This window comes from Symphalangus syndactylus, chromosome Y (genome assembly GCF_028878055.3).
Source record: "Symphalangus syndactylus isolate Jambi chromosome Y, NHGRI_mSymSyn1-v2.1_pri, whole genome shotgun sequence".
Classification (NCBI taxonomy): domain Eukaryota; kingdom Metazoa; phylum Chordata; class Mammalia; order Primates; family Hylobatidae; genus Symphalangus; species Symphalangus syndactylus.
The window spans coordinates 27700077-27727523 of NC_072448.2; the positions used below are offsets into that span (position 1 = coordinate 27700077).

Here is a 27447-nt window from a genome sequence, read left to right on the forward strand (position 1 = left end):
CTGTAGTCCCAGCTACTCGGGAGGCTGAGGCAGGAGAATGGCATGAACCCGGGAGGCAGAGCTTGCAGTGAGCCAAGATCGCGCCATTACACTCCCGCCTGGGAGACAGAGCAAGACTCCGTCTCAAAAAAAAAAAAAAAAAGTATACCAAAATATAAATGGCTTCAAGGTACATATAACCTAAGGTTAAAACAAATCGTAAATCATATTATGATAATTAACATGGCAGAGAGTTAAAGTATTTATTGTTAATAATTCACTTAGCATAATAGGCATGTTTAGCCTAAGTAACTGATGTCACAATGCTTATATCTAGGAGGAATTCTTTTTATATTAGCTCTCAAGAGAGATAAGATCCTTTCCACGTGGTTTGGGCTTGCCCCTTTGACTGAGAGCATGCCACTTTTTACTAGAGGTTGATGTATGATTCAACTCAGAGTTGAGGATGGAAAGTGGGGATAATAGCACCTGCTTGTACCCTGGTACAGATCATATGATGTTGACTTATTTACTTGTGGAGTCAGGGTCTCGCTCTGTTGCCCAGGCTGGAGTGCAGTGGCACGACCATGGCTCATTGAAGCCTTGAACTCCTGGTGTGGTGGTGCGCACCTGTAGTCCCAGCTATTCGGGAGGCTGCGGCAGGAGAATCGCTTGAACCCAGGAGGCAGAGGTTGCAGTGAGCCAAGATCATGCCACTGCACTCCAGCCCTGTGACAAAGAAAGACTCCATCTCAGGAAAAAAAAAAAATTAAATTAAAAAGTTCTAGTATCTAAAATGAGCAAAATCACCGGGCACAGTGGGTCACACTTGTAATCCCAGCACTTTGGGATGCCAAGGTGGGTGGACCATCTGAAGTTAGGAGTTTGAGACCAGCCTGCAGTGAGCCAAGATTGCACCACTGCACTCCAGCCTGGGAGACAGAGTGACACTCCATGTCAAAAAAAGAATTAGCCAAGTGTGGTAGCATGCACCTGTAGTACTAGCTACTGGGGAGGCTGACAGGGAAGGTTTCCTTGAGCCCGAAGGTCAAGGCTGCACTGAGCCATGATTGTGCCACCTCACTACAGCCAGGGTAATAGAGCAAGACCCTGTCTCAAAAAAGAAAAACACACACACACATACATGCAAACAAAACACATTAACAGGACAGAACAGCATCATTTCCTTATCATTAGTTTGAAGAAATGAATTGCCTGTAAAAGTTTCCATTTTCAAAAAAAGCATTAAAATATAGTGTAAGGCCAGGCACGATGGCTCCTTCCTGTAATCCCAGCACTTTGGGAGGATGAAATGGATTGCCTGAGCCCAGGAGGTGGAGGCTGCAGCGAGGATCGACGCTCAAGCGATCCTCCCGCCTCAGCTCCGCAAGCAGCAGGGACTACAAGCGCGTGCCACCACGCCTAGCTAATTTTTTGTATTTTTGTAGAGACAGGGTTTCACCATGTTGCCCAAGCTAGTCTGGAACTCCTGAGCTCAAGCGATCCGCCGGCCTCGGCCCCCCAAAGTGCTGGGATTACGGACGTGAGCCACGGGTCCTGGCCCAATTACTTTCTTCAATCTGAGCATGAGCGCTGGAAGAAAAGCTCTCACTTACGTATAATTTTTAAGAGAGAGAGTCTCCCTCTGTCACACAGACTGGAGTGCAATGACACAATTTCGGCTCACTGTAACCTCAACCTCCCATGCTTGATTGCTTATATAATCTCGGCTCACTGTAATCTCAACCTCCCAGGCTCGATCACATATATAAAAATACATACATATATTTGTTTGTTTAGACTTTATCTCAGTCTGTCCAACAGGCTGAAATGCACTGGTGAGATCTCGGCTCACTGCAACCTCTGCCTCCCGGGTTCAAACAATTCTCTGCCTCAGCCTCCCCAGTAGCTGGGATTACAGGCACCCGCCACCATGCCCGGCTAATTTTTCTGTTTTTAGTAGGGACGGGGTTTCATCATGCTGGCCAGGCTGGTCTTGAACTCCTGACCTTGTGATCCACCCGCCTCAACCTCCCAAAGTGCTGGGATTACAGGCGTGGGCCACCGCGCCCCGCCGATCGCTTATATTTTTTGAAAGATGTTTTCTTCGTTTTCTAGCTCCTTCTAACCCGCTACAAAGTTTCAAAGTCTTAATGCTCTCGCAAAGGGCCTTCAGACGTCAAGCTCTGGGATGCAGCTCCCTAATGAGGGGCAGCCTCAGAGGGGACCGACCCCGCCCAGGATGAGCAGCGCCAGGTAGCGGGGGGACGCTCCCGGGGTCCCCGGGCCCTGGCTGGGAGAGGTGTTGTGGGGCGCAGGTACCCAGGCTCAGGCGAGGCGAGTGCGCGGCCGCTGCTGCAGCTGGCGCTGGCCATTGAGGAGCTTCTGCGCCACCGTGCGATGGTGCCCTCCAGGTGCTGGCCGGTTGGCGCGTAGCGCCTGTTCGCGCAGAGTCTGGCCTTTGCTGCGCCCGGCCAAGTCGTAAAGCTCCTCCTTGTAGCTTATAGGCGAAGGTGGCCAGGCCGAAGCCTCTGGACACAAAAGCGCCAGTCCAGTGGCGGGTTACAGCCTGCCCGGCCGCCTGCAGCCAGCCATCCGCACATGCGCGCTCCTGGAAGCCCCCAGCAGCCCCTCCGCGAGTTCCGATTGGCTCCGCCTGAGAGGCGGTCCTTGGTGACGCCATAGAGGTGGGCCTTTGACGACGTCACAGGCGCGGGCGTTCGGCGACGTCACTGGGGCCTTATGGTACTTGCAGCTGGGCAGTCTTCTCCTCAGCGTGTAGCCTGGTAACCACGACTTCTCCGCCAGGTCCTGTGTGTTGCTGGCTGGAGAAGGGTAGTTGAAAACTCAGACCAAGCACAGTGTTTATGTTGGTCAAAACTAGAAGACTATGTCCGGGCGCGGCCGAGGCTGGAGGATCCCTTCAGGCCAAGAGCAACCTAGCAATATGGCGCGACCGGATCTCTGTAGTCCTACCTCAGCCCCCCAGCTGCTTGAACCCCAAGGTTCGAGGCTCCAATGAGCTATGATCCCACCACAGCATTGCAGCCTGCCAGACTGAGGTAAACCTTGTTTACAAAAATAAAAAAAAAACTATCCAAGTGTGCAACAGGGAGGGACCGCTTAAATAAAACATGAGGCTGGCTGGGCCTTGTAATCCCAGCATTTTGGGAGGCCGAGGCGGGAGGATGGATGGCTTGGGCTCAGGAGTTCGAGACCAGCCTGGGCAAAATGACGAAACCCAGTCTCTACTAAAGATACAAAAATTAGCCAGGCGCGGTGCACACCTGGCCAAATTTTTGTACCTTTTGTTGAGGTGGGGGTCTGGCTATGTTGCCCAGGCCCGTTTCGAACAACTGGGTTTAAGCGATTTTCTCACCTTGGCCATGAGATTTGTCGGGATTGCAGGCATGAGGGACCACGCCCTGCTTCGGTTAGGCTATTTAATAACATAAAGTGCTCGTCCTGGCTCGCTGGCTGACGCCTGTCATCCCAGCTCTTTGGGAGGCTGAGGCGGGTGGACCACCTGAGGTCAGGAGTTCGAGACTAGCCTGGCCATGGGGAAACCCAGTCTCTTCAAAAAATACAAAAATTAGCCATATGTGGTGGTGCATGCCTGAAGTCCCAGCTACTCGGGAGGCTGATACAGGAGAATTGCTTGAACCCAGGAGGCGGAGGTTGCAATGAGCCGAGATCGCACCACTGCACCCCAGCCTGGGCGACATCACGAGACTCCAGTTTAACACCAGCCTGGACAATGTAGTGAAACCCTATTTCTATAAAACAAACAAAAAACCGAGGTGTAAATGTGTCCACCTGTGGCCCTAGCTACTTAGGAGGCTGAGGCAGGAGGATCACTTGAGGCCAGGAGCTCAAGGCTGCAGTGAGCTATGATTATCCCACTGCTCTCCATCCTCAGCAATAGAATGAAAGCCTGTCTCTAGATATCTAGCTAGCTAGATAATTGATACGTAGTTTTCTTTCTTTCTTCTTTCTTCCTTTCTCCTTCCTTCCTTCCTTCCTTCCTTCCTTCCTTCCTTCTTTTCTTTGTTTTTTTTTTTTTTTTTTGAGACAGAGTCTTGTTCTGTCACCTACTCTGGGGTGCAAATCTTGGCTCCCTGGCTCACTGCAACCTCTGCCTCCTGGGTTCAAGCGATTCTGCTGCCTCAGCCTCCTGAGTAGCTGGGAATTATAGGCACACGTCACCATGACCGGCTAACTTTTTGTATCTTTATAGAAATGGGGTTTCACCATGCTGGTCAGGCTGGTGTTGAACTCCTGACCTCGTGATCTGCCCGCCTCAGCCTCCTAAAGTGCTGGGATTACAGGCATGAGCCACCTCGCCCAGCTGATATGTAGTTTTCTATCAGAATTTTTTTTCCTAGATTTGAACATGTTTTTCTAAAGTAGCATTCAACACATCAGCATTTTACAGTGTTATTAGTTGTTAATATGATTATGTTTTTCTGAAATACAGTATCCTTTACAAAAGCAGTTCTGTCTTTCAAAGCACATATATAGGTCCTCAGGTGAATTTGTCTGATGTTGACGACCTTGGTACCCTTTTGTCCACTTGATTGGAACAGTTAGTCAGTAATTTCAGGTCACTATTGGCCTTAGAGGAAGAGCCCAAAGGCAACAAACAAGGGCGCTGGTGTCCAGTTGCCTTCTAGACGCATTTTCACCTTCCCTTAAGGTTTCCCTTGATGAACATAGAAGTACTGTATGTAGAATTGACCCAGTGCTGCACTGGAAACTGTATATTAGGCCAAATTTATATTTCTTACCTTTATGAAAGGCACCCTGGTAGGCTAGCAGAGTTACACACGAAGTCTGATCTCAGCTGCACTGTCCAGAAATGTAACACGGTCCAATCAAATAGCATTCTCTGAACTGGGTTCTTTAGCTGTAAAATAAGAATAACAAATATACTCATCTAAAAAGACAGCTTATTGTATCTGAGTGGTCTTTTATTTTCTATGAAACTTTAACACAGTATTTTCATTGCCATACCACGTTTTTGGTTTTGTTTATTTTTATTTATTTATTTATTTTTGAGATGGAATCTGTTTTTGTTTTTGTTTTTGCCATGGAATCTCACTGTTGTCACCCAGGCTGGATTGCAGTGGCATGATCTCGGCTCACTGCAACCTCTGTCTCCCAGGTTCAAGTGATTCTCCTGTCTCAGCCTCCTGAAAAGCTGGGATTACATATGTCCAACACCACACCCGGCTAATTTATTTATATATATATATATATATCAGTAGAGATGGGGTTACATCATGTTGCCCAGGCTGGTCTCAAACTCCTGACCTCAAGTGATCCACCCACCTCAGCCTCCCAAATTGCTGGGATTTTCGGCATGAGCCACTGAGCCCAGCTCGTTTTTAAAAGAGGATTTCTTGACCAGTCTCAGTGGGTCACACCTGTAATCCCAGCACTTTGGGAGGGAGAGGTGGGTGGATCAACTGAGGTCAGGAGTTCGAGACCAGCCTGACCAACATGGAGAAACCCTGTCTCTACTAAAAATACAAAATTAGCCAGGCATGGTGGTTCTTGCCTGTAATCCCAGCTACTTGGGCCTGGTAAATGAACCCCTCAGACCTAAGGATGAGAAAAACCTTGCCTCAGTTCTTCCCCAGGTGATAAGCCCAGGGGTAAGGAAGGAGAGACTGGAAAACAGGACCCATGAGAAGGGCCCCCTCCTGGAGTTTGAAGCCCACTCCCTCCTGCCCTGGCCTCTCCTCTGTCTAGGACTCCTCCCTGCTCTGCCCCACTCCTGGAGACCTGATGCATGGGAGGCTGCTTTTAAGTACACGCCTCGGTGGCATCCCTAAGCCCAAAGTGGGCAGGCTCACCTGCAGGGGATCAGAGTAACATGGCAGGAAGGAAGGGTGAAGGCCACCCTGGAACCGCACCTCCCTGCCTCACATCACTCGGGTGCATTCCTCCCTCACCTCACTCAGGCAGCGGCATGAGTTCAATAGGAATGATGACCTGCTCCCTCTGCTGCCTCTTTTTAGTCTTGGGGCTACCATAACACTTTCCCTTCCCCAGCACTGCCAAACTGATGTGACATTGGGCTTCCCTCTCCCAGGGTCCTGGGGACAGGCCCATCCCGTATCATACCTGCAGAAAAACACTTTGTTTCCCCAGATCAGCCGGGTTTCATGAGTTAAATGCAGACCTGAATCATACCAAGCTGAGATTGGGGTACACACTCTCCTCTACTGAAAAGTAGTGAGGGATTCCAACTTGGTGAGAGGGACAGTGGGGCAGAACCAGAGCAGACAAGAGTGCTTACCTGGAAAAAGCCTGCTATCAAAGGCCTTGGTGAGTGTTGGGTGTGGTGGCTCACTCCTCAGTACTTTGGGAGGCTGAGATAGGTGGATCACTTGAGGCGAGGAGTTTGAGCCCAGCCTGGGGAACATGGCAGAATCCTATCTCTACTGAAAATACAAAAATTAGCTAGGCATGCTATGCTCCTGTAATCACTGCTACTCAGGAGGCTGAGGCAGGAGAATCACTTGAACTGGGGAGGCAGAGGTCGAAGTGAGCCAAGATTGTGTCACTGCATTCCAGTCTGGGGGACAGAGTGAAACTGTGTCTCAAAAAAAAAAAAAAAAAAAGAAAAGAAAATGGCCTTGGCAGAAGGACCGGCCTGGCAGTGCCTTCCCTTGAGTTTCTCCTGGGTAGGCCCCTGCCATGAGGAGGCACTTCCTTCTTCCTGTCCATGGCCCACAGCAAAGTAATGTGTGCTTCTAAGGGGTTTGGTGGGGCACTGTTGACAGAACTGGAAACCTTCTTCAGGTGGGTTTTTGTTGTTGTTGTTGTTGTTGTTGAGATGGAGCTTCGCTCTGTCACCCAGGGTGGTGTGCAGTGGCACAATCTTGGCTCACTGAAACCTCTGCCCCACCCTGGGTTCAAACAGTTCCCATGTCTCAGCCTCCTGAGTAGCTGAGATTATAGGCATGTTCCACCACGCCTGGCTAATTTTTGTATTTTTTTCAGAAATGGGGTTTCACCATGTTGGCAAGGCTGGTCTCGAATTCCTGACCTCAAGTGACCCACCCACCTCAGCCTCCCAAAGTGCTGGGATTACAGGCATGAGCCACCATGCCCAGCCCCTTCAGGTGAGTTTTGAGGCTTCACTACAATACTAGTTTCCCGTGGCTGCTTCAACAAATTACCGCACGCTAAATGTCAGTGCTTTTTATAAGGTGAAACAGATTAGCTTGTGGGGCTTTTGTTGTGATGGTGATTTATTAGATTATTTAAAGACAGTAATGCTCAGGTGTTGTAAAATTATGAAAACAATCTTCACATTTCATAATTTTTTTTTCAGACAAAGTTTCACACTTGTTTTTCAGGCTGGAGTTGCAATCTCGGCTCACCACTACCTCTGCCTCCCAGATTCAAGAGATTCTCCTGCCTCAGCCTCCCAAGTAGCTGGAAGTACAGGTGTGTGTCACCCCCCCCAGGTAATTTTTGTACTTTAGTAGAGATGGGGTTTCACCATGTTGACCAGGATGGTCTTGATCTCTTGACCTCATGATCTGCCTGCCTCGGACTCCCAAAGTGCTGGGATTACAGGTGTAAGCCACCCCTCAGCCCACATTTTATAACTTTAAAGCAGTATTAATGGTAATTGCCATAGGGAAAGATACTTTTGTTGTGATATATAAGTATGATATTCAAGTATATTGTACAGCAAAGGACATTAAACCTAAGTCAGCACTAATGTGTTATATGGTACACTTAAAACTTTAATACAAATATTAATGTTTAGCAAATTGACCTTAACACATAATGATAGCAAAAAAATGGAGCTGTTCTGATGATAGACCATTGGTTCTGTCTGATTTTAATACTCCCCATGCTCTTGACTTTTTCTTTTTTTCTTTGAAACAATCTTGCTGTCTCACCCAGGCTGGAGTGCAGTGGTGCGATCTTCGCTCACTGCAACCTCCACCACTCAGGTTCATGTGATCCTCCCACCACAGCCTCCCTAGTAGCTGGGACTACAGGCGATTGCCACCACGCGTGGCTAATTTTTATATTTTTAGTAGAGATGGGGTTTCAGCATGTTGGCCAGGCTGGTCTCAAACTCCTGACCTCAGGTGATTGACCTGCATCGGCCTCCCAAAGTGTTTGGGTTACAGGCGTGAGCCACTGCACCTGGCTACCTCTTGGCTTTTTAAAGCTGTTATATTATTTTCATCTTAAGTAAATAAATGTTAGCTGAAATGATACAGTTCAGGAGAATCTTCTGCTTCTGTTACTAAAAAAAATTATAAGTCCAATAAGGTTACGCTAATGTTTATGTTTGGAAAATATTACCTTTTCCGGCCAGGCCTGGTAGCTCATGCCTGTAATACCAGCACTTTGGGAGGCTGAGGTGGATGGATCTCCTGAGGTCAGGAGTTCAAGACTAGCCTGACCAACATGATGAAACCTTGTCTCTACAAAAATACAAAAATTAGTAGGGCATGGTGGCAGGTGCCTGTAGTTCCAGCTACTCGGGAGGCCGAGACAGGAGAATTGCTTGGACCCAGGAGGCGACAGTTGCAGTGAGCTGAGATCCTGCCACTGCACTCCATCCTGGGTGACAGAATGGAATGCCATCTCAAAAAAAAAAAAATTACCTCTTCCATTTAGTACTATCTGTTTTAAATAATATTAGCTGGTATGTTTTTCTGTCTTTGTAATGTGGTTCAGATTCCTGTAGAAATTCTGGCTGTATCTACATTGCCTTAAAGTAATGGGATATTTCTTTTGTTTTTTTCAGCTGGAGTTTCACTTTTGTCGCCAATGCTGTAGTATGATCCTGGCTCACTGCAATCTCTGCCTCCCAGGTTCAAGCGATTCTCCTAGCTCAGCCTCCTGAGCAGCTGGGATGACAGGCACCTGCCACAACGCCTGGCTAATTTTTGTATGTTTAGTAGAGATGGGGTTTCACCATGTTGGCCAGGCTGGTCTTGAACTCCTGACTTCATGATGTATCTGCCTCAGCCTTCCAAAGTGTTGAGATTACAGGTGTGAGCCACCATGGCCAGCCTTTCTTTTGCTTTCAAAGCCACCCTTGGTGATGAAATGTAAAATATGCACCAGTGAATATTACTTTGTTGAATATTGCCTACTGAATATTAAGTATCTATTCTCACCTTTCAGACATGAACTTATGAATTCAACACATGAAGACTTACAACTTGATAAACCAGCTTTAGGAGGTAGGTCGTCAGTCTTAAATCAGATTAGAAGATTATGTGAAATAATTATTTAATGCTTAACAATGATTTTTTTAATGGTACCTTTCACATGAAATAAGATCCCTCTTACTTTTAATTATGTTCCAGGACAGGAGAATTCATGTTATCAAAATTCTAATACTCTTTAGAACAATAAACTCATTTTCTTTTTATTAATCCCTTATAAATACATGTAAATGTTGCATTTATGGGTAGACATAACTAAAAGCACAATAGTTGCCCTACTTTTGACATGCAAGGTTTTTCTGGCATAATGCATTGAACAGTTTATAATTGAAGTCTACACTAGTCAACTGAACAAGCATTCATCAAATGTCCACGATACCCAGGACATAAGAAGGTTCCTTTCAGAGTATGGAACCATGCATATCATCTCTTAATTGTTAGATGTGTTTTGAAAGAAATAGAAATATATTTGATTTTCTTACTTGTTTTGGCTCTGGAGTGGAGTGCGGCCAAAAAAGAATGGAATCGCACTGTTTAGATTTACTAAAATGGAAGGATTGCCAGCAAGATCATATCCCTAGTCTCCCCACAGCAAATGGCACCTGCTAACTGTTCACTGATTTTTTTTTTTTGAAATGACGTTTTCCCCTGTTACCCATGCTGGAGTGCAGTGGTATGATCTCAGCTCACTGCAAGCTCCACCTCCTGGGTTCAAGCAATTCTCCCTACCTCAGCCTCCCAAGTAGCTGGGATTACAGGCACCTGCCACCATGCCTGCATAAGTTTTTTATTTGCAGTAGAGATTGGGTTTCACCATGTTGACCAGGCTGGTCTGGAACTGCTGACCTCAGGTGATCTGCCTGCCTTGGCCTCCCAAAGTACTGGGATTATAGGCATGAGACAGCCTGTCCTGCCTGCTAGTGGTTCTTGAGCACACAGTTCTGCTTTTTCCTAGCTTTAACAAATGCCTGGTTCTTCCTTTTTTTGTGCAGTGTATGTCAGCATTGTTTTCAGTAATAAATACAATCTGGATCTTAGAAATAATACTAGTCACAGGTGCCCGGTGCAGTGTCTCACGCCTGTAATCCCAGCACTTTGGGAGGCTGAGGCGGGTGGAGCATGAGGTCAGGAGATTGAGACCATCCTAGCTAACAGGGTGAAACCCCTTCTCTACTAGAAATACAAAAAATTAGCCAGGTGTGTGTAGTCCCAACTACTCGGGAGGCTGAGGCAGGAGAATGGCGTGAACCCAGGAGGCGGAGCTTGCAGTGAGCCGAGATTGTGCCACTGCGCTCCAGCCTGGGACACAGAGCGAGACTCCATCTCAAAAAAAAAAAAAAAAAAATTAGTCACAGGAAAGAAAAATACTGCCAATTTATAATAATATTTAATAACATAAGTTATTAAACCCATTAGATTGAGAAAACTTGTATTCCTGTGATTTCGATAGTGAAGGAAGTATGGTATACCAGAATCACTAAATTATGAAAGATGATGGTCAGCTTTTTGCAAAAAAATTTGGTAAGTCTGCTTTTTCCCCTTCAATTAAATTATATTACTGAGTAATATTTTTTATAATGATGTTTTATTTAGGAAAGTAAATACAGTGAGTAGTACTCAGCTCCAGTTTTCTCTTACTGTTTTGTTTTTGAGACAGAGTTTCGTTCATGTTACCCAGGCTGGTGTGCAGTGGCGTGGTCTCAGATCACTGCAACATCACCTCCCAGGTTCAAGCTATTGTCCTGCCTCAGCCTCCCAAGTAGGTGGGATTACTGGCACCTGCCACCATGCCCAGCTAATTTTTGTATTTTTAATAGAGATGGGGTTTCACCATGTTGATCAGGCTGGTCTCGAACTCCTGATCTCAGGTGATCCACCCACCTCAGCCTCCCAAACTGCTGGCATTATAGGCGTGAACCACCACGCCCAGGTTCTCATACTAGTTTTTTTTTTTTTTTTTTTGAGATGGAGTCCAGGCTGGAGTGCAATGGTGTGATCTTGGCTCACTGCAACCTCTACCTCCTGGGTTCAAGCGATTCTCCTGTGTCAGCCTCCTGAATAGCTGGGATCACAGGCATGTACCACCACACCTAATTTTTTTTTTGTATTTTTTTGTATTGATGGGGTTTCACCATGTTGGCCAGGCTGGTCTTAAACTGCTGACCTCAGGTGATCCACCCGCCTTGGCCTTCCAGAGTGCTGAGATTACAGGTGAGAGCCACCGAACTCCACCAGGAGTGGATTATTTTTACGGTTCACCTTTTAGACCATAGAGAATAACTCCCTGATGTTGCCATGGCATTTGTAAACTGCCATGGCGTTGGTGGGAGTGTAGCAGTAAGGATGACCAGAGGTCACTTTCGTCGTTATCTTGGTTTGGCTGGCTTTTTTACTGCAACTCATTTTATCAGCAAGGTCTTTATGACCTGTATATTGTGCTGACCTCCTCCATCACCCTGTGACTTAGAAAGACTTAACCATCTGGGTATGCAGCTCAGTAGGTCTCAGCCTCATTTTACCCAGCTCCTATTTAAAAGCGAGTTGCTCTCATTCAAATGCCTATGACAGTATTGCTGCTTTCTTTAAGGTTCCTGCAAGGGAGAGACGAAATATTAGATTTTTCATGGCTGTGAACCACTGCAAGTATTGAGGAAATATTTACTACTTCCAGCCTCATAATCCTGCAGTCATTTGGCACCTGTGAGTCAGGTGCAGGGGGGAACTGCCCCATGCATTCTGGTGCATTCAATCTGGTGGGGAAATGTGTAGTAAGTAGGAGATATTTACTACATAAGGTGTTAAGGTCTGGGATAGAATTAAGTAGATTAAGGGGATGGGGAGGCAAGGGGTGTGATTGGGGCAGCCTTGATGATACGTGAGGAGCACATTCTGCAATTGGCCTCACCTCTTTCTGAAACTTCCACATTTTTCACTCTCAACTTCAACAATTGGTTCTTTTTTATTTTATAGAAAGTTTGTTAGAATTAAGTTTATATATTTTCATGTTGAATTAACAGAATAATTTTATTTAACATCACTCTCTAGTGTGACTGAAAGACTCTAATCCTTTACTGTTATTTGTTTATGGGCATATTTGTTTTTACAGCTATGATAATTATATTATTTTGTGTGGTTACTCAAAAACACATGTTTCTTATATCAAAGAGTCTGTATACTAGAGTCTTTCAGATTTGGTGCTAATAACATTAAGTAAGAATTTAAGACAAGTCTTGAGATGTTAGAGGAAAGCCAGTCTAAGAACAAATAAATTAATTATTATTTATTTTGAGTTGATATTTAAGTTGAGGTGTGGAGGTGGAGGAGACAGTTGGTTAAATGAGTTTAGAAGTAAGGAGAAAGTTCTGGGAATAGATATAATTTTGGATTTTATAGTGGTGTTTTGATAGCAATTGTTGATATCGCCAAAATAATTCATCAAGGAGTTCCCTGACAGCGCCCCGACCTTTCTTTTTAAAGAAACAGGGTTGACCGGGTGTGGTGGCCCATGCCTGTAATCCTAGCATTTTGGAAGGCGGATCTCCTGAGATCAGGAGATTGAGACCAGCCTGACCAACATAGAGAAAACCCATCTCTACTAAAAATATAAAATTAGCTGGGTGTGGTTGTGTGTGCCTGTAATCCCAGCTAGTCAGGAGGCTGAGGCAGGAGAACTGCTTGAGCCCAGCAGCCGGAGGTTGCAGTGAGCTGAGATCACACCATTACACTCCAGTCTGCGCAACAAGAGTGAAACTCCATCTCAAAAAAAAAAAAAAAAAAAGAAACAGGGTCTTCTTATGTTGTCTGGGCTGGACTTGAACTCCTATGCTCATGTTATCCTCCTGCCTCAGTCTCCAAGTAGCTGGGGCTACAGGCACATGCCAGCATGTCCAGCCTTGAGCCACTCCCACCCATTATGTTGCAAAATATTTAAATGTTACATACAGAGGTGCGAGGGAGATGTGCATATAAGCAGCACCATGTAAATTGCTTGAATCTTTTTTTTAGAGTTCTGTTTGGATGTGGCTTCAGAGCAGGGATTAGTCAATTCATTTTTACTTTTTTCTTTTCGTTTTTTTTTGAAGTGCATTCTCACTCTGTCACCAGGCTGGAGTGCAGTGGCAAAATCTCAGCTCACTTCAGCCTCTGCCTCCTGGATTCTCTTGCCTCAGCCCCCTGAGTAGCTGGGATTACAGGTGCCTGCCACCATACCTGGCTGATTTTTTGTTTGTTTGTTTTTTGTATTTTTGGGAGAGACAGGCTTTCACCATGTTGACCAGGCTAGTCTCGAAGTCCTGACTTATGTGATCCACCTGCCTCAGCCTCCCAAAGTGCTGGGATTACAGGTATGAGTCATAGCACCCGGCTGTTTTATTTTACATTTTTAAATCACAATTTTTATACCTATTCAAAAGTAGAGAAAATAGTACAATGACCACTAAAATACCCATTCCTCAATTTCTGTGATCTTCTAGATTGTCCCACATTTTGTTCAATTCCTTTACCTCCCTTTGCAGGAATATTGCAAAGCACATCAGTCATCACATCATTTTATCTGTTCAGCGTGCATCCCCGAACAGCATTTACGTATTCCTACACAGCCAGTATCCCATCACATCTGACAAAATTGACAATGATTTTTTTGGTGTCAGCTCATATGCAGCCCTTAGTTGAGTTTCCTCACTCTTTTCTTTTCTTTTTCTTTTTTTTTTTTTGAGACAGAGTCTTGTACTGTCACACAGGCTGGAGTACAATGGCATAATCTCGGCTCACTGCAGCCTCTGCCCCCTGTGCTCCAGCGATTCTCCTGCCTCAGCCTCCTGAGTAGCTGGGATTACAGGCACCCACCACGCCTGGCTAATTTTCCTATTTTTAGTAGAGACGGGGTTTTGCCATATTGGCCAAGTGGGTCTTGAATTCCTGACCTCAGGTGATCCTCCCGCCTCAGCTTCCCAAAGTGCTGGGATTACAGGCATGAGCCACCACACCCAGCCAAGTTTCTCACTCTTACATGGACAGTATCTCATTTTCTCATTATCTGAGAAGTTTTGCTTTAAATCTGGATCCAAAAAATCTTCATGTGCTAACTTTGGTTGTTATGCTTCTTGTAATCTAAACTGGCCTCTGCTTACTTTTTTTATTTCTCTTTCCATGAATTCTGTGTGCAAAGTTTTATATACATATATATATATATATTATATATATATATATATATATATCTTGCTCACGAGGTTGAAGGAGGTAAAGAACATTGATCTTGTTGTTTCAGTGTAGATGAAAGTTTAGCCTGAAATGTGCCAGTTTGCAGCAGCAAATGGAGGAGGGTTATTACAGTCATGAACAGTTCATAGCAAAAGGCTGCTTCCAAATAGTATTTGCAGGCCGGGTGCAGTGGCTCATGCCTGTAATCCCAGCCCTTTGGGAGACAGAGATGGGTGGATCACTTGAGGTTAGGAATTTGAGACCAGCCTGGCCAACATAGTGAAACCCCGACTCTACTGAAAAGTACAAAAGTTAGCCAGGCATGGTGGTGGGCACCTGTAATTTTAGCTACTCAGGAGGCTGAGGCAGGAGAATCACTTGAACCCAGGAGGCAGAGGTTGGAATGAACCAAGATCATGCTACTGCACTCCAATCTGGGTGACAGAGCAAGACTCCATCTAGAAAAAGAAAAAAAAAATAGTATTTAGGTTGTGTTCTTTATTGCCTATAATGATTTTCTTTCTCTCTCTTCTTCCTAAGGATATTGAAAAATAGAGTTCAATCTTTTAAGATCTTAGAGTTATTTTGTCTTCAGACCAGGGCACTTAAATTTGCCAAAATCAGGCTGTTAATGATGGATAATTTTTATTTATTTATTTATTTATTTATTTATCTGTTCATTTATTTTTGAGATGGAGTCTCGCTCTGTCACCCAGAATGGAGTGCAGTGGCGCGATCTCTGCTCACTGCAAGCTCTGCCTCCCAGGTTCCTGCCATTCTCCTGCCTCAGCTTTCTGAGTAGCTGGAACTACAGGCGCCTGCCACCACACCCAGCTAATTTTTTTATTTTTAGGAGAGATGGGGTTTCACCGTGTTAGCCAAGATGGTCTCAATCTCCTGACCTCATGATCTGCCCGCCTTGGCCTCCCAAAGTGTTGGGATTACAGGCGTGAGCCACTGTGCTTGGCTATTCTTATTATTATTTTAGTTTTTAAAATTTTTATTTCTCAGCCTTGGGATTCTGATACGTAAGAATGCAAGTATCTTCAAAGATAGAAAACATATACAATTATTAAAATGGGAGAACTCAGAATACACAATCATGGAGCAGTGCCCTCCACCAGCCCCGCAGCTAACTACAGCTGCAAGCATGATTCTCATGCTCTCTTGTACCTAGTGTTCAACTAGTGACGCAGCTTCTTCACTCATGGGGAAGGGCCATCAGCAAATGGCACTTAAGCATGGGGGCTTGAGAAAGATCCCACACACTCGAGGCCATGTTGGAGACGTTTCATGAAAGGATTAGGTGGGTTACCCCTGGCTTTCTGCCCCAGAGTTTATCAAGACTGATATTAAAGTAAATGCATTGTAAGCCACACATACAAGTTGTGGAGTGAAATAAACTGAGTGATTTTTTGTTTGTCCTGTTTTATAGACTTTAATTAAATTGTGGCCTTGGATTGGGGGTAGGATTTTGTGATTATTATTATTTTTATTATACTTGAAGTTCTGGGGTACATGTGCAGAACGTGCCGTTTTTTCACATAGCTATACACAGGTACCATGGTTGTTTGCTGCACCCATCAACCCCTCATCTACATTAGGTATTTCTCCTAATGCTATCCCTTCTTTAGCCCCCAACCCCCTGACATGCCCGGATGTGTGATGTTCCCCTCCCCGTGTCCATGTGTTCTCATTGTTCGACTCCCACTTATGAGTGAGAACATGCAGTTTTTGATTTTCTGTTCTTGTGTTACTTTGCTAAGAATGATGGTTTCCAGCTTCATCCATGTTCCTGCAAAGGACATGAACTCATCTTTTTTATGCCTGCATAGTAATCCATGGTGTATATGTGCCACATTTTCTTTATCTGTTCTATCATTGATAAACTTTTGGGCTAGTTCCAAGTTTTTGCTATTGTGAATAGTGTCACAATGAACATGCTTGCGTATGTGTCTTTATAGTAGAATGATTTATAATCCTTTAGGTATATGCCCAGTAATGGGATTGCTGGATCAGATGGTATTTCTGGTTCTAGATCCTTGAGGAATCGCTACACTGTCTTTCACAATGGTTTACCTAATTTACACTCCCAACAACTGTGTAAAACTCTTCCTAATTCTCCACATCCCCTCCAGCATCTTCTGTTTATTGACTTTTTAATGATCACCATTCTAACTGGAGTGGTTTTGATTTGCATTTCTCTAATGACCATTGATGATGAGCTTTTTTCTATATGTTTTTTCCATCATGTTTATTAAGCGGCACACAAAAAGTTACGTTTCATAAACAATAACATTCAGTGATCTACTTAAATCCAACTGTAATCCTTACTTTAAACTAAGGGCAATAATAATTTTATTCAAAGAGTAAATACACACAAATCCTGGGTATCCCGAACTACAAACATGGTTTCCACAGCCAACTATGGTTTTAGACAATGACACATTTCCAAAACGAACATGTATTTACCACTATGTTAATAAAACACTAACCCAAACGCTTACCCTGCCATCAGCTTTTTAAGCAATGCCATTCCTGCTACTGAAAGCATTTATTTTTAGAAGCTTGAATCTGATCTGGGAAAACGGGTTCTCCTAAAACTTTACCAGGATGTTATAAATCCAAAAATATTTTAAATCAGAAAGCCTTCCAACACAGCATCATGTATTGTGAAAGCAATGTGAAACTTGCTTTCCTTTGTTTGTTTCTTTCTTTCTTTTTGAGACGGAGTCTCGCTCTGCCGCCTGGGCTGCAGGGCAGTGCTGCGATCTCGGCTCACTGCAATCTCCGCCTCCCGGGTTTACGCCATTCTGCAGCCTCAGCCTCCCGAGTAGCTGGGACTACAGGCACCTGCCACTGCGCCCGGCTAATTTTTTGTATTTTTAGTAGAGACGGCGTTTCACCGTGTTAGCCAGGATGGTCTCGATCTCCTGACATCGTGATCCACCCGCCTCGGCCTCCCAAAGTGCTGGGATTACAGGCATGAGATACCACGCCTGGCCTAGTTCATTCTCTTTAATAATGAACTAGACAATAAACTAGTTGTTGTCTCAACACTTCTGAATTCATGAAGTACAAGTCTGAGCTGTCCAGTCAAAAATGCCATTTAGATTTCACATATTAAATTGCTACAGTTGGCCAGGCGCGGTGGCTCACGCCTGCAATCCCAGCACCCTGGGAGGCCGTGGCAGGCGGATCACGAGTTTAAGAGATCCAAAGCATCCTGGCCAATATGGCAAAACCCCGTCACCACCAAAAATACAAAAACTTAGCCAGGCATGGTGGCAGGCGACTGCACTTCCCAGCCACTTGAGAGGCCGAGGAAGGAGAATCACCCGAACCCGGCAGGTGGAGCCCGCAGTGAGCCGAGATCACACCACCGCACCACAGCCTGGAGACACAGCGAGACTCCGCCTCAAAAAAAAAAAAAAAAAAATAGCTACAGTATAGCTTACAAGGTTACAAGGGAACAAACCTACCTAACACACAAATGCTACTTTATCCTTCAGATAGTCAAAACTCAGAAGGAACGAAACGGCTTGCAAGGTACTTTGACTTACGTGTGGTCATTAAAACCCAGTAAGTGATTCAAGTATGGTAATACAAAGGCAGGCAATGACATGCACCAATATCACTCTAAAATCAAAGGCATAAAAATAAAGGCTGAAAACTTTGTGTTTCTCCATCTTTCGTTTACATGGCTAGATATCAGAACCTTACTTTAGAAAATAACCGATTATTATATATTGTTTCCCCAGATGGTAATTTTCAGAAACTACAAAAGGTGTCAAGATCCATAATTTGCTTCATCAAACGCTTTTCTAGCTCGTTTCAACTCTTCATTCATCGTAAGCAAGTCTTTCACCCTGGCAAACTTCCTTGGGTCCTTGAGAATCAAGAAGACGATATCTTCAACCTGTACTCGACCTTGTCTTCCAACTGACATTGCCTTGTGAGTCATTTCAGTGAGAAACTTTACGACAAGATCTTCAAGAATATCCACTGACTCTGTATAAGGATTCTGGTCATCCCCAAAGCCATACATCATACATCGCAATTCTTTAGAAAAAAGTCTCCTTCTTTTACCCTGTCCACCTTCTGCACCTCCTCCAGTTTCTTCATTTCCTTCCTCAAAGGTGGGGTCTTCTTCCTCGTCTGCCATCCCACTGGCCCACCAACCCACAGCCGAGAAACTTTCAGAGATGTTGGCTGCTATGTTTCTGGCGAGGCTTAGTTTAGCCACCGCTGGACACAGCTCCCTGCCTCCCCTTCCCACACACAAACACACACACTGGTTTTTCTCACTTCCACAATATGGAGAAACTTGTGGATGGAGAGTGTATTAGTTTTAGATCAATGCAGAATAAATGCTCACAAATCTTGGATATGGAAAACAAACCCCAGCTCAGAGGTCAGAAGTTCTACTGGGCCAAGTGACTGCCTCCTGCTCAGAGTCACATGAGGGACCTCCAGGATTGGTCTGTCTGTGTGGTCGTTGCCTTCACCTGAGAAGGGTCTGGCTTCGATCTGATTCGAGTTGGTGGCAGAATTCAATGCCTCAGGTATGTGAAACCCAGACCCACTTGTTTGTTCTGCCAGCTGCCGGGAGGACGCTCTGAGCTCTTACAGGTGTTGCCCAGGTCTGGGCCGTGCAGCTCCCTGGGTCTGCACATCCAGGGCTGAGGAATCACCCACAGGGGAGTGGAATCTCAGGGAGGTTCAGTCCCTTATAAAGAGCTCAGATGATTCTATTAGACCCAGCCCTTAACAGCTATTGTTTCCGGGTATTCCTTATCTAATCCGGGGTTTGGGCGGGCTCCTCAATTCAAGGTTCTGCCCACACCCAAGGGAGGGGCAGAGGCAGGGCTAGGCTCTGGGGGTGTGGGGGGGGTCCGGAAATGCCGGGGGCATTTCAGAATTCTGGATTCCTCACAGAATCGCAAAGTTCACATTTCACGACAATAAAGAAAACGTTGAGAGTAAAAGTGAGACCTTTTATGAAGTTGCACATTAGAAAACTTAAACGTCTGAGAAAAACATCTCTAACTCATAGGGAAACAAGTGGTATATCAGGTACTCTGAAAATAGACTGGGCTCGGTGAGGGGAATATGAAAATATTATTTCAATTGTATCGTATTGTATTGCATTTTATTTATTTATTTTTGAGACAGAGTCTCGCTCTGTCCCCCAGGCTGGATTGCAGTGGCCTGATGTCAGCTCACTGCAGCCTTTGCCTCCTGGGCCCGAGCAACTCTCCTGACTCAGCCTCCAGAGTAGCTGGGACTAACTGTGTGCGCCACCACGCCAGAGTAAAATTGTATTTCTTAAAGCAGAGAGGAGGTTTCATCATTTTGGCCAGGCAAAGCCGCAGCCTGGTAGGCGCCACGAAGACGCTGGCCACTGCAGCCGCCGGCAAAAGGGCGCCGCCTACAGGAGGGATCAAGAAGCCTCACGGCTACTGGCCTGGCACTGCGCAAAATCAGAAAATAGCAAAAGGCACGCAGCTGGACCTCCTCAAGCTGCCCTTCCAGCGCCTGATGCGCAGCATCGCGCAGGACATCATCGTGGACGTGCGCTTCCAGAGCACGGCCACAGGCGCCCTACAGGAGCCCAGTGAGGCTTCCCTGGTGCACCTCTTTGAAGACACCTGGCTGTGTGCCATTCATAAAAGCCCTGCCCTCTTCTCCCCCATATATGTGTATTAGCGCTCTGCTTTGTACCCTCTTCCAGAGGAAACACAAATCCATCAATTGATCATTTAAGCCTTTCTAGCTTGGATACAACTTCTCGTGTAGTTGTATTTGAAAGCTCTGTACTTTATACTTCTAGAGACTAGACCCTAGACAGAATCTGCTTGGAATAGTGGAGCTAGCTAGATTCAACTTTATTTAGGCATACGCTAATTACTTGTGAGGGCAAAGGCAGGCAGTGAGGTTGTTAAGCTTACCCCCAAATAGTAAATTTTGGAAAATAGTCAAGTACAGTCACTTTATTTGTTAGATATCTTGTCACCACCTTACCAGCACCAGACCACATTTTTCTAGGCAGTCTCCAAATGTACATTATGAGATAGACTTTAAGAATAGTAATGAAGCTCCAGGAAAAACCTCATTGCCGTTAACGTGTAATACAACCAGCCGTGGAAGCAGTCAAAGCTTTCTCCTGAAAAGATAACACTTTCTACAGATTTCTTTCCTGAGAGCTGTGGCTATGTGATATTATATATTGAGAAGCTTTCATATGCGATTTTTATAGTTAGGAAACAACAGATGCTGGCAACACCCAAAGCATGTGGGACTTATAGCCTAGATGTTGGGTTGATTGGTGCAGCAAACCCCTATGGCACATGTGTACCTCTGTAACAAACCTGCACTTTCTGCACAAGTATCCCATAGCTTAAAGAAAAAAAAAATTGCTTAGAGGCACTGAACCCACTCAGCTAATCCAGTTTTCCTCTCTGAGAAAACAACGCTGTGTTCCTGCTCCTGAGCTGACCTCTGAGACCTTGATGGGCTTTTGACTGAAATGTTTTAAGATGAAATGATGATTCTCCCATGATCAGGGGCAGTATATGGGGGTTACTCACTTCCTGCTCTCTGAGTTGAAGCAAGGCAGATGTCTGCAGACTCAAACTGATAAATCTATTCATTGCTTTCTTTTCATGTGTTGTATTAAGCTATTCTTGCATTGCTATTTAAAAAACCTGAGACTGGGTAACTTATAAGAAAAGAGTTTGGCTGATGGTTTTGCAGGCTGTATAGGAAGCATTGCGCCAGTGTCTGCTTCTGGGAAAGCCTTGGGAAATTTATAATCATAGTGTTAGACGAGCAGGCATCTCAGATGGTAGAAGCTGGGGCAAGAAAGATGGAGGAGGGATGGAACATACTTCTAAACAACCAGATCTCATGGGTACTCATTATCACAAGGATGGCACAGAGCCAGGAGGGACTGACCCCATGATTCAACCACCACCTCCCCAGGTCCCACCTGCCACATTGGGGATTAAAATTCAATATGAGATTTAGAGGGGACATCTAAACTGCATCACATGACCATCAGAAAAACAGATGAAGAATTCATGGTTTCTACTGTCCAGAAACTTTCCATCTAGAGCAAATGAATTAATGGCTGAATTCAGCATCCTGTGGTGCGAACGGAGATGTGAGGTGCACAGGGGACTTTGGTTGCATTTGCTTCACTTCCCTTATGATGTTCCTCTGAGTTCTGATATCACTACCTGAAGGGCTATTCACGGACCAAAGAATTATTGTTATTGTGGTTATTTCTGTTTCTTTCATCTTGGTAAAAATAAGTTTTTTTTTTTTTGAGACAGAGTCTCACTCTGTCGCCCATGCTGGAGTGCAGCGGAGTGATCTCAGCTCACTGCAAGCTCTGACTCCCAGGTTCATGCCCTTCTCCTGTCTCAGCCTCTCAAGTAGCTGGGACTAGAGGTGCCTGTCACCACACCCGGCTAATTTTTTTTGTATTTTTAGTAGAGATGTGGTTTCTCCATGTTAGCCAGGATGGCCTCGATTTCTTGATCTCGTGATGTGCCTGCCTGGGCCTCCCAAAGTACTGGGATTGCAGGCGTGAGCAACCACTCCCGGCATAAGTTTTTAGCTTCTCATATAATTTTCCTAAAAAAAAAACCCTAAGAGTTTTGCTTAAGTTTCTTGTTATCATGTGTTATAAAAATTGACAGTGAAGTGGCTAAAACAGCTTAAAATTACACAAGCTCTAAGAGTCAAGTCTCTGTTGGGCAGGCTTAGGAAAGACAAAACTGGAAATACTCCATCAGCATGGACATCGGAAACATGGGGTCCACTTTCTGTTCCAGCCCTGCCCAGATCCACGCTCTTCTAAGTCTTCATCCAGGTCTGGCCTCACCCTAGAATCTTCTCTCACAGAACTGATTCAAGGATGTCAGAGATTCAGTCGGGGGCTCCTGCTGCCTCCTGAGCTGGTGCCCACAATTTCCTAAAATGGAAAGGCAGATAAATGGAAGCAAATCATTGCATATTGTGGGGCCATAATTTCTTTTTCATTGAAGCCAGCGTTTCTAGAGACATCTTACCTAGCAACTTCTTTTCCATTCCTGCAAATCCAGTGGCTGCTCCACAAGGCACAAGAAAGTAAATATAAATATAAAACATCTCTCTGAACAGTTCACCCTTTTTTCTCTGTCAATATAGATTTTATTCTGCGCATTTTATTTTTCAGGTAAATATTTTTTAAAATGGAAGAAAAAATAGAAATGCTAGGCCCTTCATTTAAATCCTGAAAATTACAGAAAACTTAGCACCCAACTCCCAGGGTGCTATGAGGATTAACTCACATCATGTAATGTTTCCTGAACAGTGCTCTGTAACAGACTTCTGAACACAGAGTATGTGCTCAGTAAACATTGTATTAACTCATGTGTACATGTTTTCCAAATGCAGACTTACTCAAACATTGATGCCTTCTCTAGGCTTTCTAAACTGTAAAGAGCCCGCAGAAAATGACATGTTTGAAAATGGTGATTGGTGGTTTCCACTTTGGGACAAAAGTATTCGTGTTGTGGTAAGAGTGTTGGATGTCATGAGCTCTGTGCTGTGCCTACTTTCCCTAGCTGAGTGCTACTATATTGGATGTAGTAGAAAAAACATCAGCATTAAGAGGAGACTTTTTAAAGAAGCTAATTCATGGACCCCTTCCAAACCTGCAGAATCACATCTGTAAGAGAGAGGCTGGAACCTGAATAATTCGTAGGCATATTGAAACTTGAGAGGCAAACGGGTGCGGTGGCTCATGCCTGTAATCCCAACAATTTGGGATGCCAAAGTGGGCAGACCACCTGAGGCCAGGAGTTTAAGATCAGCCTGGGCAACATGGACACACCACGTCTCTACTAAAACATAAAAAATTAGCCACGTGTGGTGGCTGGTGCCTGCAATCCTAACTACTCGGGGGCTGATATTGGAGAATCACTTGAACCTGGGAAGTGGAAGTTGCAGTGAGCCAAGATGGCGCCACTGCACTGCTGCCTGGACAATGAGTGAAAATTCTGTTGAAAGAAAAGGAAGACAGGCGAAAGAAAAAAGTAGAAAGGAAGAAAGAAAGAAAGAAAGAAAGAAAGAAAGAAAGAAAGAAAGAAAGAAAGAGAAAGAAAGAAAGAGAAAGAAAGAAAGAGAAAGAAAGAAAGAAAGAAAGAAAGAAAGAAAGAAAGAAAGACTTGAGAGGCAATGCTTAACTAAGTGGCTCTCGGCCCATGCTTCCAGCCTTAATCACATGTCCACCTTAAAGAAATACCACCTGTGCCCTCCACAGAGACTCTGTCTATTGGTCTTGGAAGGAGCATTTATATGGTTGTAATTAGAAAGTCAAATTGTCCCTCTTTGATGATTACATAATAATCATATATACAAAAAATGTAAAGACCACCAAAAAAACTCTTAGATTTGATAAATTTAATAATGTTTCAGAATGCAAAAATCAACATAGAGAAATTAGTAGCATTTTTATACACTAATGATGATCAAGCTGACAACTGAATTAAAAAGTCACTTCCTTTACAATAGCTACAAAAAGGTAAAATGCTTAGAAATACAATTAGTCAAAGAGATGAAAGATCCCTACAAGGAAAACTACAAAACACTGATGAAAGAAATTGTACATGACACAAATGAGAAAAACATCCCGTGCTCATGGATTGGAAGAATTATGATCATTAAAATGACTCTACTTCCCAAAGCAATCTACATATTAAATGCAAATCCTACCAAAATGCCAATGTTATTTATTATAAAATAGAAAAAAAATTCTAAAATTCACATGGAACCACAAAAAGAGCCTGAATAGCCAAAGCAAATCTAAGCAAAGAGAATAAAGCTGGAGATATTACATTATCTGACTTAAAATTATACTAGAAGGCTTTAGTAACCAAAACAGCATGGTACTGATATAAATTGACATATAGATCAATGGTACAGAACAGAGAACCTAGAAATAAAGCCACATACCTACAAACAACTGATCTTTTACAAAGTCAACAAAAACATACACTGGAGAAATGACATCCTAGCCAACAAATTGTGCTGGAAAAATTATATTGCCATATACAGAAGTATGGAATGGGACCCCTATGTCCCACCATATACAATAATCAACTCAATATGGATTAAAAGACTAAAATGTAAGACCTGAAACTATAAAAATGCTAGAAGAAACTCTAGGATAAACTCTTCTAGAGATTGACTTGGACAAAGAATTTATGACTAAGATCTGAAAAGCAGATGTAACAATAACAAAAATGGACAAAACGAACTCAATTAAATTAAAAAGCTCCTGAAAATGCTTCTTAATTAACACAGTGAACAGAAAATCTATGGAATGAGATAAATGTTTACGAGTTTTGCATGTGACAAAGATCTAACGTCCAGAATACACAAGGAACTCAAACAGCTCAACAAAAATAAAACAAGTAACCTCATTAAAAAGCAAGCAGGCTGGGCGCGGTGGCTCATGCTTGTAATCCCAGCACTTCGGGAGGCCGAGGTGGGCGGATCACGAGGTCAGGAGATCGAGACCACGGTGAAACTCCGTCTCTACTAAAAAAACACAAAAAATTAGCCAGGCGTGCTGGCAGGCGCCTGTAGTCCCAGCTACTCAGAGAGGCTGAGGCAGGAGAATGGTGTGAACCCGGGAGGCAGAGCTTGCAGTGAGCCGATTGCGCCACTGCACTCCAGCCTGGGCGACAGAGCGAGACTCCCTCTCAAAAAAAAAAAAAAAAAAGCAAGCAAAGAACATGAACATTTAAAAAAAAGACAATGAGCAAGCAAAAAACATGAAAATTTAAATAAAAAAAGACAATGATGGTCAACAAGTACGTAAAAGATGCTCAACATGGTCAATGATCAGAGAAATGCCAATTAAAAACCACAATGAGGTACCAGCTTACACCATGCAGAATGGCTATTACTGAAAAGGAGAAAAATGAGCTATCGGCAAGGATACAGAGAAAAGAGAGCACTTATTCATTGTTTGTGGGAATGTAACTTTCTACAACCTCTATGGAAAACTGTATGGAGATTTCAAAAAAGTCTAAAAATAGAACTTCCATTTTATTCAGCACTCCCACTACTTTGTATCTACCCAAAGGAAAATAATTTGTTACATAAAGAAAATACCCATGCTCACATGTTTATCACAGCACTATTCACAATAGCCAATATATGAAATCAATTTAAATTTATCAATCAATAATCGAATAAAGAAAATGTGCTATACAAGTATACCATGGAATGCTACTCAGCCATGAAGAAGAATAAAATCATGTCTTTTGCAACAACATGAATAAAACCAGAGGCCATTATTGTAAGTCAGAAAACCCAGAAACAGAAAATCAAATTCTTTATTTTCTCACTTGTAAGTGGGAACTCAATTATGCACACACTTGCATATAGAGACTGGAAAAATAGACACTGGAGACTCAGAAAGATGGGAGGTTGGAGAGGTTTTAGGAAAGAGACAATAGACAGCATTCAGATGATTGTCACACCAAAAGCCCATAATTCATCACTATGCAACATGCTTCTGAAAAGGAGCTGCCTTTGTACTCTCTAACGTATTAATAAAGAGATTAAAGAAAAAAAGGCCTGGTTCAGTGGCTCAAGCCTATAATCTCAGCACTTTGGGAGGCTGAGGCGGGCGGATCACGTGGTCAGCAGTTCAAGACCAGCCTGGCCAATATAGTGAAACCCCGTCTCTACTAAAAATACAAAAATTAGCTGGGCATGGTGGAGCACGCCTGTAGTCCCAGCTACTCGGGAGGCTGAGGCAGGAGAATCACTTGAACCAGGGAAGTGGAGGTTGTCGTGAGCCGAGATTGTGTCACTGCACTCCAGCCTGGGGAACAGAGGGAGACTCCGTCTCAAAAAAAAAAAAGAGAAAAAAAAACTTTGGCTTTTATCAAGAGGACAAACTGAATAGACCTCATAATTTTCATAAATAATTAGATTGGGCAAAAAGTTTTAATAAAAGTAAATAAAAAATAATATTGTACTTTAAGAATGGTATAGAAAGATAATTTGATGAATCAGAGTAGTTAGTACTTAGCATATACAATATCTTAGGCAAGATTCTAAGCCACTTAGACCTTTATGGACAGAATATGTAAGAGTAAAATAAATAACACAAAGATTCATTGGCAATGACAAATTGACATATTTTCAATCATATTAGATGATATTAAAACCATTAACAAATTTACTGTTTTGTTTCATAATAAAAAAGAATGTTAAATAACTTCCTTAAAAAGTTTGACTAATTAGGCATATAGATAAATGGGCGGCATTTTGACCAGTAGACAGAGGATATACATTTTCAAAGACCAGAGAAAATTATTTATTTTTGGGGGGGCGAGAGAATAATTTTATTATCTGGGGATACAGTGGGGTCCTCTTCCTGGGAGGTGGGGTCTTCCACTGGTTACCCCCGCCAGGGCTCCAGGGGGCGTCCTGCGATTCAGTGCTGGGCTCCGCTGGGGGCCGGGCCTTGGAGAAGGCGAACTGTGCGGGGAAGCAACAGCTGTGGGGTCCTCACTGCCCGCTCCGCCCGGCTGCACCGGGTCTCCTGGTGCTCCTCAGGCTCCCGCCGAGTCTGCGTCTCTGGAGGGCAGCGAACCATCCTGCCAGAACCTTATCCTCACAGCCCAGTTTGACGCAGGTCAGCCATTTCTGCTTCCTCCCCTCGGGCTGGACTTTGCACTTGGATTTCTTTCAGTCCTTCCTCCGGCCGCTTCTCTGTCTGTCGGAGCTTAAATTCCAGCCTCACAAATGTTCCAGCTAGGAAGGGCGTGTCCAGGGCACTGTCCACACTGGTTTCCCGGAAGGCCCGCTGCACGGGCGGGTGCTTGCAGATTCCTCCAGGGCCACCTGCAGGCCCCGGCGCTGGCCCAGTGAGCTCGGACCCTCCCGCGTCCCCCGCGCCCACCCACGGGGCCGGCGAGATCCGCAGCCATCTCAGGCTTCCCCTGTCACCCCGGCCCTGCGAAGCGGGTGTGCGCCCCTT

At 44.3% G+C, this 27447-nt stretch overlaps 1 protein-coding gene across 4 annotated transcripts; it reads left to right on the forward strand.

Moving 5' to 3' along the window:
• The first annotated feature begins 2701 nt into the window (after nt 1-2701).
• LOC134736098 (histone H3.Y-like) lies at nt 2702-21058 on the forward strand. 4 transcript variants are annotated; one of them, XR_010119793.1, is made up of 5 exons: nt 2702-3041; nt 6991-7112; nt 7350-7440; nt 9151-9209; nt 18155-21058. XR_010119793.1 is itself a non-coding variant. In XM_063635442.1 (3 exons), exon 3 carries the CDS (start codon nt 19506-19508, stop codon nt 20100-20102), a length of 597 nt encoding a protein of 198 aa, XP_063491512.1. In that variant the 5' UTR covers nt 2702-3041; nt 9151-9209; nt 18155-19505; the 3' UTR covers nt 20103-21058. The 4 variants fall into 3 exon arrangements, 2 of the variants coding, with proteins under 2 accessions (XP_063491512.1, XP_063491513.1); XM_063635442.1 differs by lacking the exons at nt 6991-7112; nt 7350-7440; XR_010119794.1 differs by lacking the exons at nt 6991-7112; nt 7350-7440; nt 18155-21058 and adding an exon at nt 10611-10692 and having other exon boundaries at nt 2730-3041.
• The last annotated feature ends 6389 nt before the right edge of the window (nt 21059-27447 follow it).